General features: G+C 42.2%; 1 protein-coding gene across 1 annotated transcript in view; it reads left to right on the top strand.

Annotated features, from left to right (window-relative positions):
- Positions 1 to 13618, top strand: part of PDZRN4 (PDZ domain containing ring finger 4) — an 825447-nt gene that overhangs the window by 746388 nt on the left and 65441 nt on the right. Inside the window, exon 7 of the mRNA XM_030216753.1 lies at positions 8488 to 8550. Coding sequence (XP_030072613.1) covers positions 8488 to 8550 — 63 coding nt within the window. The remainder of the gene's footprint in view (positions 1 to 8487; positions 8551 to 13618) is intronic.

Genomic DNA, 13618 nt, shown 5'->3' on the forward strand with positions numbered 1-13618 from the left:
TTATTAATAGGAACAGCACTCAAAATCTGGCTAGGGTTTGAATCTAAGCTTCCACAGCCAGCAAGCAATTATGGGGCTGTCCTATATCTGGTGTGGAGAGTGCCTTACGTAGGACCAGTAAACAGGGAGAAACATCTACGAGAAAGCAGCACAAGCAGAAAAGAGTAGAGGCTGGCTAAAAGGACGAACCACCACAGGAGATGTTGCTTAGGCACACTTTATTCAGAGCAGCAGTAAAAAGACCCGACACTGGCCGTGTTTCAGTGGGGAAACCTGCCTGCCTCAGGGGTTGCAATCTATAGGCAAAGAGAGACGTTTACTTGCTGGAGCAAAATTGCTTGTGAATCAAAAAGAAAGCAAAATGAAAGTGCTGGTCTGACGTAGAAGCCTTGAACAGCCAGCAAATAATTGTCTCTCTTTGACTATAGAGAGTTTGATTGCGACTCCTGAGGCAGGCGGGTTTCCCCGCCGAAACACAGCCAGTGTCGGGCCCTGTTACTGGTGCTCTGAATAAAGTGTGACTAAGCAACATCTGTAGTGATTCATCCTTTTAGCCAGCCTCTACTCTTTTCTGCTTGTAGAGAGTGCCTTAGCATGGACGAAGGTAGGACACTATCTTGCAGGAATGTGACTGCTGGATAACACAGCAAGCTCATAGTGGGTGACATTAAACTAGGAAAAGCTGAATGACAATGAAAGTCAGAAGGATTTCAATGGCATGAAACTCAATGAAGATGTGTGTAAAACTAAGGTAACAGACAGCTACATTATCTCAGCTGCTGTAACAAAGCAGAGTGATAAAGGCAGTCACTTCTGTAAAATGGTCTCTTCTGTAGGCTGTCTCCCCCTCAACATCAACTCCTAAAATGTGCTTGGCTGCCTCTTAGTAACAGGGGAGGGAGAAGCCTCCTTTGCTTCATCCAGTGGGGTTTGGATTCTTGCTGCAACACCAAAGATCATGATGTCACTACTATGGGTATTAGTCTCTTTTTGTGCCATTGTGGGGGGACAGGGGCATAGCCAAACCCACCTCCCCGCTCCCCCCGTTTTCTATTTCTGTTGATGGCTCTCTCATTCTCCCTGTCTCCTCAGCTCGAAACCTTGGGGTCATCTTTGACTCTTCTCTCTCCTTCTCTGCTCATATCCAGCAGATTGCCAAGACCTGTCGTTTCTTTCTTTATAACATCTGTAAAATCCGCCCCTTTCTTTCCGAGCACTCTACCAAAAATCCTCATCCACACCCTTGTCACCTCTCGTTTAGACTACTGCAATCTGCTTCTTGCTGGCCTCCCACTTAGTCACCTCTCCCCCCTCCAGTCGGTTCAAAACTCTGCTGCCCGTCTCGTCTTCCGCCAGGGTCGCTTTACTCATACTACCCCTCTCCTCAAGACCCTTCACTGGCTCCCTATCCGTTTTCGCATCCTGTTCAAACTTCTTCTACTAACCTATAAATGTACTCACTCTGCTGCTCCCCAGTATCTCTCCACACTCGTCCTTCCCTACACCCCTTCCCATGCACTCCGCTCCATGGATAAATCCTTCTTATCTGTTCCCTTCTCCACTACTGCCAACTCCAGACTTCGCGCCTTCTGTCTCGCTGCACCCTACGCCTGGAATAAACTTCCTGAGCCCCTATGTCTTGCCCCATCCTTGGCCACCTTTAAATCTAGACTGAAAGCCCACCTCTTTAACATTGCTTTTGACCCGTAACCACTAGTAACCACTCGCCTCCACCTACCCTCCTCTCTTCCTTCCCGTTCACATTAATTGATTTGATTTGCTTACTTTATTTATTTTTTTGTCTATTAGATTGTAAGCTCTTTAAGCAGGGACTGTCTTTCTTCTATGTTTGTGCAGCGCTGCGTACGCCTTGTAGCGCTATAGAAATGCTAAATAGTAGTAGTAGTAGTAGTAGTAGAGGGGGCCAGAGTCCAAGGTGGGGGGCACATTTTGGTCAGCGCTGGCAGGGGTCCCCAACCTCCGCCAGCTGAAGCACTGCCACCACAAATACCTTGGCTGGTGGGGGTCCCTAACCCCCTTCAGCTGAAGACCGTCCAGGGCTGGTCTCCAGTGCCGCCTCATTGCCTGCCCTGCTCTCTCTTCCCCTCACGTCGGGCATGCTCCTTTTAGTGAAATTGAGCATGCTCAGTTTCACTAAAAGGAGTGTGCCCAACGTGAGGGGAAAAGGGAGCAGGGCAGGCAAAGACCTGCGTTGAATGAAGTCCAGCTGGTGGGGATTGGGGACCCCCACCAGCTACCCAGGGGCCCAGAGCAAATTTGGGGGGGCCCAGGCCCCCATGGCCCCACCCAGCTATGCCACAGGGGTGGGGGTATGATCCTGTGTTGCCTTGGATAATCTTCTGGTTGTCTCTCCACTACTCTGCTCTTTCTGTCTCTATGTATGCTTGTTTGTGCATGTGCAAATACAGCCAGGTGTGCAAAAGGATGTATGCACACAAACAGATACACACAGCCTTCCTAATAGGTGCTACAGCTCTAGAGAACAGTGTCTAAATTCAAAGATGTGATATATTGGGCATATATGCAGTGGCGTTCCTAGCCTGGATGGCACCCGGGGCGGATCGCCGATGCACCCCCCCCCCCGGGTGCAGCGCCCCCCCCTGCTAAATGACACCGCCCCCCCTCCGGTGAAATGACACCCCCCCCTCAGGTGCACGCCGCTGGGGGGTGGGGTGCCACGGCGTGCGCCTGCTCAGAGTTCGCTAACTTCGCTCGTTCGCTGCAGCTCCCTCTACTACTACTACTACTTAACATTTCTAAAGCACTACTAGGGTTATGCAGCGCTGTACAATTTAACATGGAAGGACAGTCCCTGCTCAAGGAGCTTACAATCTAAAGACAAGTGTACAATCTAAAAGACAAGTGTAGAATCAATCTGATAGGGCATACTATATTTCTCGAAAGGTTAGGTGCCGAAAGCAGCATTGAAGAGGTGAGTTTTAAGCAGAGATTTGAAGATGGGTAGGGAGGGGGCTTGGCGTAGGGGTTGAGGAAGATTGTTCCAGGCATAGGGTGAGGCAAGGCAGAATGAGCGGAGCCTGGAGTTGGCAGTGGTGGAGAAGAGTACTGAAAGGAGGGATTTGTCCTGTGAGCGGAGGTTACGGGTGGGCACATAGGGGGAGATGAGGGTAGAGAGGTAGTGAGGAGCCGCAGACCGGGTGCATTTGTAGGTAAGGAGGAGAAGCTTGAATTGTATGCGGTATCTGATTGGAAGCCAGTAAAGTGACTTGAGGAGAGGGTGATATGAGTATATCGGTTCTGGCGGAATATAAGACGTGTGGCAGCGTTCTGAACGGATTGAAGGGGGGATATATGGGTAAAGGGGAGGCCGGTGAGGAGTAAGTTGCAGTAGTCAAGGCGACAGGTAATGAGAGCGTGGACGAGAGTTCGTGTGGTGTGCTCAGAGAGGAAAGGGCGAATTTTGCTGATCAGGAAGTAACCTGTTCCAGGGCAGAGGGAGCTGCAGCGAACGAGCGAAGTTAGCGAACTTGGAGCAGGCACGCACCGCGGCACCCCCCAGCGACATGCACCCGGGGCGGACTGCCCCCACCGCCCCCCCTTGGTACGCCACTGCATATATGATCAATAACAAAGATGTTGTTCATCTTTTAAGTCAGTATTCGGCTGCTATGCAGGGACAACAATATTGTCTTTCAGAGTTGATTAAACACTTCAGAATATATTTTTTTCTGTGACAACACATTATGAGAGAACAACATCTTCTGATTATACAGGAAGCAACCTGCTTGAGATATAGATCTTTTGAATGAAAAGACACAATAAATGGGTTAAGATTGTCATCAGGTGAAAGGTTTAGCCTCTGGGAACAGTGGATCATTACTCATAGCTCAGATATTGTGACTCTGATCAACTGTTGATAAAGTCCAATGTATCTGTTTAGATAAAGCTAACTTAAAACCTAATATAAGCTACACCTCATGTATAACAAATGTTATTTAAGGTGTTCAGAGTGATTTGTTCTTTTGTATTCTTTTTTTAAAAATGAGTAAAAACTTGTGTTGTGATATTTTGTAGTAATAATTAAATAGTCTGGTATAGTACATATTACAATACAGAAATGGATCAACAAGTCATGATGTCAGATTATGGTCATAACTCATTCATCCTGTTTTTGAACAGTGGGTTTATAAATATGACAGAATAAAACATGCTATGTTTGCCTAATCACCAAAATGATCCATGACTGCAAAACTCTACAGCCCCAATAAATGCCGCTCACCAGAGCTGTACCTATATTTTCAGCAGCATTATTTGGATAATACCACAAGAACCTTTACTGACCTCCCCAGCGCTAACCAGACAGTGCTGGGCATTCCGAGGGCGGAGCTGACAGTTATCCGGGTACCACCGATATTAACACTGGTACCCGGATAATTATCCAGACAAGTTAGGATAGCAAAATAGCTGTTCTAACTTGTCCACATAGACTTGTCTATCTAGGTATGAGCGCTGAATATTGGCAAATACCTGGATAAGTTCCTGCAGGTGCTCAATACCCAGACGTTCAGTAATGGGAGTCCACAGAAAGCAGAACACACGTCTTCAAATACAGGAAAATTTTATTCCATTCAACTGTAGAAATAGCAATGCCTGACATGGCCGCATTTCGCCTTCCTAAAGGCTGCATCAGGGGCTAATACTATTAGGGTCCCAAAGGTCACTCCTAATAGTAAATAGTAACAACCAAACAATGGCAGAGTCACAATAAGCTTAGTTCCCCAGACTTAGCGGGGTACTGCATAATATGGCTAAGCTAGCCCTCTTGGTGGAGGTCAGGGGTAATGAATGGTTAAGAGAAGGAAAAGGACAGTTGGGGGTAATGGGTGACAACCTAAGCTAGTGGATGAGCAGGACAGGTGTGTAAGAGAATGAGGGTAGTGATAGGATTAGCCAATCAGGATAAGATTTACTTTAGCAGGGTTTGGCAGGAATCTGCTGAGGAGAAATCATTCGGGGGGGGGGGGGGGGAGAAACGTTTTAGGGAGTGAGGGTTGGTTTTTCCCACCCTCCCACCCAGGTGGGAGAGTCGAATTGGTTTAGTGTTAGGAGGTCATTTTGTCCAGCGCAGCTGACATAGTTCAAAGCACATTCCTATATTGTTGGCTGAGACTTGGATAAGTATTTCAGTGATTGCAGCACAGTTTTGGTGATGAATTATGGCCTATGTGTGTCACCGTCTTGGGCAAAAAGGGGGTAATTTGAGGCCTGGTCTGGTGGTACCTCATTCTAGGTGGGGGTGAATATATCCTCAAGGGGAAATAGTCTCCAGCATCTCTGTAAATGTGGCTCTATCTAGCCAGAGGATTTGTGGATGAGGTTTAGGCTTGAAATATTTTCAAATTTGACAAACCTGCATTATGCTGTTGTATCTGGTCACTTCTAGATGATGTATATGTTTTAATAAATAGTTCATGAATTGATTAAAGCTGCAGCTGGTTATGCCACACATACTTTTCTCTATGTATTTTTCAAATATAAATGAGAGTGTGATGTGTAAGTGCCTATGTTATGAAAACAGCAGCAACTGCAAACGTGCAGAGCTCCTTCCTCCTCACTCTGTGCTGATTGAGGAGGAAAGAGCTCTGTGTGTTTACAGTTGCTACTGTTTGCCTTATTGTGATTGTTTAGTAATTACTATCTACTATTAGGAATAAGTGACCTTTGGGACCTTAATAATATTAGCCCCTGATGCAGCCTTTAGGAAGGCGAAACATGGCCATGTTGATATTGCAATTTCCAGTTGATTAGAATAAAGCTTTCCTGTATTTGAAGATGCATGTTCTGCTTTTTTTGGCATCGTTTGCAGACCACAGTTTCCTCTTCTTGGATTTCCCTGTTTAGTAACGGTACCCTGCTGCCACCTGATACTGAATATCCAGGTATAACTTTAAACATCAGAGTCAGAATTTTAAAACAACTGTGACTGCGGAGTTTAAATATAAAGGAGTACCGCTTTTCTCCATCATAGTATCCAGTTCCAGTCATGGAAACCTAAGCTGTATCTCATTTACATCTGAAATTTGAAATCACGATTTTTCAGGCCATAAAAGAAGCAATACGCACAAATGCAGTTCTATAGTTCTCTAATCATTTTTAAAAGGACAAAGTGTTCATAAAAGCATCATTTTCTTACACGTGGATCTGCTCCACAACTACTTTTCTTGTTGGTAATGCCCAAAAACGTCTGCATGATATAAAATAGATTTGTACCAAGTATGTATAATTCTGGCAGCAAATGCTGTGCTGTATGGCACATGAGAATTCTGGAAAAAGACTTTGAAGTTTAGTCCCTCTGTATTTATTTACTTATGCAGGGGCACTTTTACTAAGCAGCGGTAGGGCTAATGCATAGGTAATGCATGCCAAATCGGCAATACAGCAGGGGTAGTGCGGGCGGACTATCCTGCTTATTTTCGAAGGAGAAGGCCGGCCATCTTCCGACACAAATCGGAAGATGGCCGGCTTTCTCCTTATGCCAGCCAAATCGGTATAATCGAAAGTCGATTTTGGCTGGCTTCAACTGCTTTCCGTCACAGGGCCAGCCAAAGTTCAAGGGGCGTGTCGGCAGTGTACCGAAGGCGGGACGGGGGCGTGGTTAACAGATGGCCGGCCCTGACCGTATTATCGAAACGAAAGATGGCCGGCTATCTTGTTTCGATAATACAGTCGGGTAGGCCGCTTAACGTGACCATCATTGGAGATGACCGCCCTTATAGATGGCCAGTCCCATTCGATTATGCTCCTTCACGGCACTTTAGAAGTTGGTGCATGCTGTTTCCTGCGTTAGAAAATATTTTTCAATTTTCTACCATGGGGGGCATTCCCGGCACTAATCAGCAGTGTGACCACATTGACACGTGCTGCATGATTACCACGCAAGTAGCACGTGAGCCCTTACCGCTAGGTCAGTGGGTTGCAGTAAGGGCTCAGGCAGTAAATAGCTGCACGTTACTTTTAGTTTTAGAGCACGGCCATTTACTGCCCCACAGTAAAAAATGGCCCGGCACACACCAAAAACACGTGCCTACACTACCACAGGCCACTTTTTACCGCAGCTTAGTAAAAGGACCTCACAATGATTTCTTTCTATTAATGCAGCCTATATGTTGAATTATCAGTAAACAAAGGGCTTCCTATTGAATTGGCCCAGTCAGCATCTAAGTTAAGTACCAGCACCAGTGCTTAAATTTATTTGTATATTTAGTGACATTATTTGGTTAATTAGCAGCACTATCACTGCAGTGGCTATTTATCCACGTAAAGCTATATTTGCTAATTTGTCACTGCTAAATGTTTAAGTACCACCTCTACCTTCACCCTGAAACAAAGCCCATCTCTTTATGTGGAGAAAATTTGGCTATTTAGCATGTTAAACAAGTCCCCAATGATATTTAAAATCTGAGGTTTGTGTTGCTTTAAAACAGCAACTGCAGCATTTAAAGCCTGTACTGGGATATTGATGCTGAATATTCAGTATAAGGTGGCTGCAAGAAGTTCCCAGGCACCACCAATATTCAGCAGTGCCGTCCTAACTTGACAAGATAGTTGTCCGGTTAACTTTCGACTCCACCTTGGCTCCAGATAGTGTTTGACTGGCCAGTAAATATTTTCAGTGGTATTATCCAGACCACTAGGGACTAGGAAAATATACCTAACTGTAATTCATTTGGAAAAAAGTATGAGCTAAATGCATGAATAAATAAATAAATAAATAAATAATGCTGATAAAAATTTAGATATGGCCCTGGTGAGTGGCACTTATATGGGTAGAAGCTGCTTTTACCTGATATGTTTCGCAGAATATCTGGGCCCCTGGATTTTTCTGCGTGGAAATCGAAGCATATTCTATAACAATGCGCAAAACTTAATTGGTTAACTAGCTAATCAGCATTGTTAATTGGATGTTAACAAGCAATTATCACTAATTGGCGTTAAAATTTACATGCAGAACTCGCTAAGCGTATTCTGCAATGTGTTGCGCGTAAATTCTAAGTTGCATAGTTAGTGGAAAAGTGGGCGTCGTTATGGGAGTGGAATGGGCAGGTCATGTGTATTTCTAAAATCTATGCTCGTTGTTATAGAATGCACCTGCTCCACATATAATTTATGCCTTGGGATTTACACCAGGCTTTGTTTGGCGTAATTGACCATGACTAAATTTAGTTGCATGGAGCAACACTCAGAGTATTCTATAACATACGCCTAAATTAAAACGTACTTTATAGAATACACTGATTTTCACGCAGAAATTGAGGCACGATCTATAGAATCTAGCCCTATGTGTTTACCAACTGCGTCCAAATACATCACTCACTTTCAATATCAGGCCCAAAGAGTTCAAGTAATATATTATAAGACCCATTGAACTGTAATCTATTGTACCATTGTGAAAACTATCTCAGTCTTTCTCACTCTGGAACGGTTCATTGTTATTGTATTTTGTAGGTTGATCCAAACAGTATTGCTGCAAGAGATGGCCGTATCCGTGAAGGTGACCGCATTTTACAAGTATGTGTTTATAGTATCTGTTTCTTAACCTTCTCTAAAATTGATAGGGCAACCTCTATCTGTTGGGTTAGCCTTCTTGAATAATTCTGTTTCTTTTGTGAGCTTCTTAGGAACATGGGCATCAGTGACAGTGTTTGGCTGGGCAAGTGAGCCTTTCATATATATTTGTCATACATGGGTATGCGTACGAGTGTTCGAAATCATAATCAATCCTACTGTTTCAAGATATTAAACATGCAGCCCACTGTAAGACAGGACATTAAAGGAGCAGGTAGATGAAAGAAAAAATATTGTGATTTGAATCCAGCCAAGAGGGGATGGTAGAGACAGAATATGTGAAATGTAAGAGAAACTTTTCATGCAAATATAAGATGTTATGTTATTTTATATGTTATACTAGTCTTATATTCCGTTACTTTCCTAAAATGGATTGTAAGCGGATCACAGCTCTAAATCTCCATAATAGGAGAAAAACAATGGACCAGCATTTAATACGGACTGCTGACAAGAATATTTCTGAACAATTTAGATGATATCAAAACCATTAATCACAGCCTTCAGATATTCTTCAGTCCATATGATGTTTGAGGTTAAAGAAGAGCAACAGGGCTGTACAGGTGACTATTAGTTTGATATTTATAACATGAACTAGGAAAAAAAGCCTGTTTCTCAGCGCAATGAAACGGGCGCTAGCAAGGTTCTACAATGGTAGGGGCCCCCTCCCTCCGTCCCTCCGAGCTGCTTGCCTGCCTCCGTGTGATCGTCGGACGTTGTTCGTGGTTCGCTCTGTGTGGGGAGGGTTTTTTTTTTTTTTGCTGCGCCTCCGTGCCTGTGCTGTTTCCTTTTCGGCCCTCGAGTGTCATTGCTCCGCCCTCGACGTCATCACGTTTTGACGCGAGGGCGGTGCAGTCACCCAGGGGCACACCGGATATCTCGGGTGCCTCAACTTCCGTGGAGGCTTCATTAGAACGTTGGGGTTGCCTTTTATATAGAGAGATAATTTGTGACTAAGCAAAATTTGCAACAAACAGGATATTTCAGAGTATGAGGTATATCAACAATCTCTTTGGTACTTGTTCTTACAGTGTGTTACTACAATATACTCAATGGGAACAAGTATTTATACCAGAATGGCAACTGCTATCAATGATAGAGGAAAAGACTTCAGACTCCCGGTCTCAGCTGTTCACATTCAATATCAAACTAGCTGACCGCTCTGCTCTGCGTGCCTGGCATTCAGTACACGCTGGCGAGAATCCTCATCAGTCATAAAACCTCTAGTTCATTAACACATTCTTTTGTTATGCAACTATTATTCAAATAGTACTTAGCTGTGGTTTGTGCTAGGGCATATTTAACTAGTCCAAGCCCAACGGCGAGCTCCCGCTTCGCTCGTAGCTTCTTAAGGAGCCGGACAAAATGGCCCTTCTTCGCACCTACAACCATATAACAAAGAATTGTTAAATCAGTTGTCATCCGAAAACAGAGTAAATAGAACAACTCACATTTTACCAAACGAAGGAATACCTTAACAGACCATCAGCTTTCAACTGCATGATTGTTTCTGTTGAACCAGAAGTATTTATAGTACTTCCCGTACTTGCTATTTCCCGCTCTGTACGGCAAAGATTTAAAGGGCAGCGCTCTCACTATGTTCTTAAAGAAACGCTTTCCACTCTACTCTATTGTTTAGACCTTCCGGTATTAAGGATCTCAATCTATAGATCCAACGCTGTTCTCTTTGTATTAATTGGCGATTACGATCCCCTCCTCTAACATTTATTGGAATATGGTCTAATACCAAACATTTCAGATCTTCAAATTTGTGTGCATGCTGTTTGCTATGTTGTACTAAAGGGGCATCTACACGTGAATGTTTCAAATTATATTTATGATCACTTAACCTATTTTTCAAGGATCGTGTCGTCTTGCCCACATAGATTTTACGACATGGGCATATTACTATATATATTACATGATTAGATTCACAGTCTGTGGCATATTGTAGATGATATTCTCGTCCATCGAGTGGATTTTGAAACGTTCGTGTCTTTATCATCAAAGGACAAAATATGCATTTCATACAGGATTGATGCCCTGGATTCTTTATATTCAGGGCTCGTGGTTTGTCTTGTAACATCTCTTTCAGATTTAATCCTCTGGAATATGCCACTCTAAGTTCTTTTTCCTTGAATACTGGATGCAATTGTAAAATCTTCCAGTGTTTTTTCATAATACGAACTGTATTCGCTGTACCTTGCATAAATTTTAGTACACAAGTTAATAGATGACTAGTGTCCTCTTTGTCTCGTTTATGGAACAAATGTTCCCGATGGTTATATTTGCCCTGGAGTAAGCCCGTTTAACCACTGATGAGGATAATCTCTAGCTGTAAATTTCTGTTTTCATTTGTTTGGCATGAGTTTTAAATTCTGACAAGTCAGAACAAATTCTACGTGCTCTTAAAAACTGTGCAAACGGAAGACTTTCTCTAGTGCTCTGTGGATGATGACTTGTGAAATGTAACAACGTGTTACGATCTGTAGATTTCACATATAAAGAAGTACTTAAAGTACCTTGCTGTTGTTTAACTAGAACATCCAAAAAATTTATTTGAGTAGCCGATTGTTGTTTGGTAAAACTTATATTTTTATCTCTAGTGTTTAACCAATTGTGAAATTGATCCAACTCATCCTGGTTTCCATTCCATGTAACAAAAATATCATTGATATATCTATGCCAACTAATGACATGTTATGCCCAAGGATTACAATGTAGCCATTGATCTTCAAAATCCATCATATATAAACATGCTGTAGAAGGGGCACAAGTAGCTCCCATCGCAACTCCTTTTTTCTGGAGATAAAATTGATCTTTAAATAAGAAGAAATTTTTTGTTAAAGAAATTTTTGCTAAGCTCATCAAAAACGAGGTTGGAACTCGATGGGGGCGCTGCCTACTTGCTAGACGTTCTGCCAAAATCTTTAAGCACTTTGATAGTGGTAATGATGTATAAAGAGATACAATATCAAATGTCACTAGTATTATTGCTTGATTCTTTATCTCAATGGTTTCTAGAATCTCCAAAAAATGAGTGCTATCTCTTATATATGTTTTACCTTGTTGTACTAGAGGTTGTAGATGCCAGTCTATAAATTGCGATAATGGTTCTAATATCGAATTTACTGACGCCACAATGGGTCTGCCCGGTGGAGTTATAAGGTTTTTATGTATCTTCGGGACTGTATAAAAGTAAGGAACTAATGGATACTTTTTATTCAGAAACACGAACTCATGCTGAGTCAAAAATCCTCTCTCAACACCTATTTTACTGGTGTTAAAAATTAATTCCTGTAAACCTATTGTAGGATCTTGAGGTAACTGCTCATAAGTGGATTTATCTGCTAATTGAATTAATATTTCAGTTTCATAGTACATTCTATCTAGTACCACCACCGCTCCTCCTTTGTCAGCTCTTCTAATGATAATATTTTCATCTAATTGTAGTGCCTGAAGCGCCGACTTCTGACTCTTCGTTAGATTTTGAGGTGATCTATGCAAATTTGTAGAACTTAATACCTCCTCTAAAACTAATTGTTTGTAAGCAGCTAACAGAGGATCTAACACTCCCGGTGGGGACCATGTAGACTTATTCTTCAGAATAGAACTATCTACTTGTGATTCTTTATCGCTGAAAAATAACTTCAAATTTAGCGTTCTTATGAATCTTTCTAAATCAATCCGAAACTGAAAAAAATCAAAATTTTTTGTTGGAACAAAAGTTAATCCTTTACTTAATACTTCTTTTTCTGCCTCAGTTAAACCTCTAGAAGATAAGTTGAAAATTATATTATCCATTGATCTTGGGAACGTGTTTGAGGTCTGTATTGCTGAAATCCCCTGCGTGTCCTCCCTCTTTGACGCCTCCTTTGATTTTGTCCTCGCTCTAAAAAATCTTGACGTACTCTAATTTCTTCAGTTGATCCTGTAGAGGAGGAGGAGCCCAAATCTGACTGTGCCATTCTTGTCTCCATTGATCTTCCCGATGTGTCTATATCTTTTATAAACATCCATCTATATACTGTGTTATTTTATAGTCTTTTTCATCCCGTGAAAATTTTTTGGCTTTCACTTTTAGAAGTTGTTGTTTAAATTTCTCAATATTATCTTTGAGTTCAGAATGCTGCTGTTCAAAGATGTCTTCTCCCAATTTTGTTTTTATAGCTTTTATCTCTTCTTCAATTTTTAATTTTTGTTCGTGTAATTCCCGTTTGCTTCGTTCAATAATAAGGAGCATTAAATCTAAGGAACATCTATTTAAGATTTTGTTCCATTTCTCAACAAATTCTACATCAGTTTTAAAGATCTGTGGACCCACGTTCATTCTTAAACCTCTTGGAATCCACTCTTGTTGGCAATAGTCGATTAAAGTTGCTCCATTTATTTCTAATTTAATAATCTCTTTGTATATTTTTAATAGACTATCCATTTGGTTAGAGGTGGATGGACCAGCTGTAGAGTATCCGCCAAAAATTTCTATGTCTGTTAGTAAATTAGAAGCTTCTTCCTTCGAAAACCCGTATGTGGTTTTCCAAGAACTCTCAGCCATTATACTCGTTACTTCAACAATCTCTTTGGTACTTGTTCTTACAGTGTGTTACTACAATATACTCAATGGGAACAAGTATTTATACCAGAATGGCAACTGCTATCAATGATAGAGGAAAAGACTTCAGACTCCCGGTCTCAGCTGTTCACATTCAATATCAAACTAGCTGACCGCTCTGCTCTGCATGCCTGGCATTCAGTACACGCTGGCGAGAATCCTCATCAGTCATAAAAACCTCTAGTTCATTAACACATTCTTTTGTTATGCAACTATTATTCAAATAGTACTTAGCTGTGGTTTGTGCTAGGGCATATTTAACTAGTCCAAGCCCAACGGCGAGCTCCCGCTTCGCTCGTAGCTTCTTAAGGAGCCGGACAAAATGAACCCTTCTTCGCACCTACACCATATAACAAAGAATTGTTAAATCAGTTGTCAACCGAAACAGAGTAAATAGAAACA

The sequence above is a fragment of the Microcaecilia unicolor genome, chromosome 10 (assembly GCF_901765095.1).
Source record: "Microcaecilia unicolor chromosome 10, aMicUni1.1, whole genome shotgun sequence".
Lineage (NCBI taxonomy): Eukaryota > Metazoa > Chordata > Amphibia > Gymnophiona > Siphonopidae > Microcaecilia > Microcaecilia unicolor.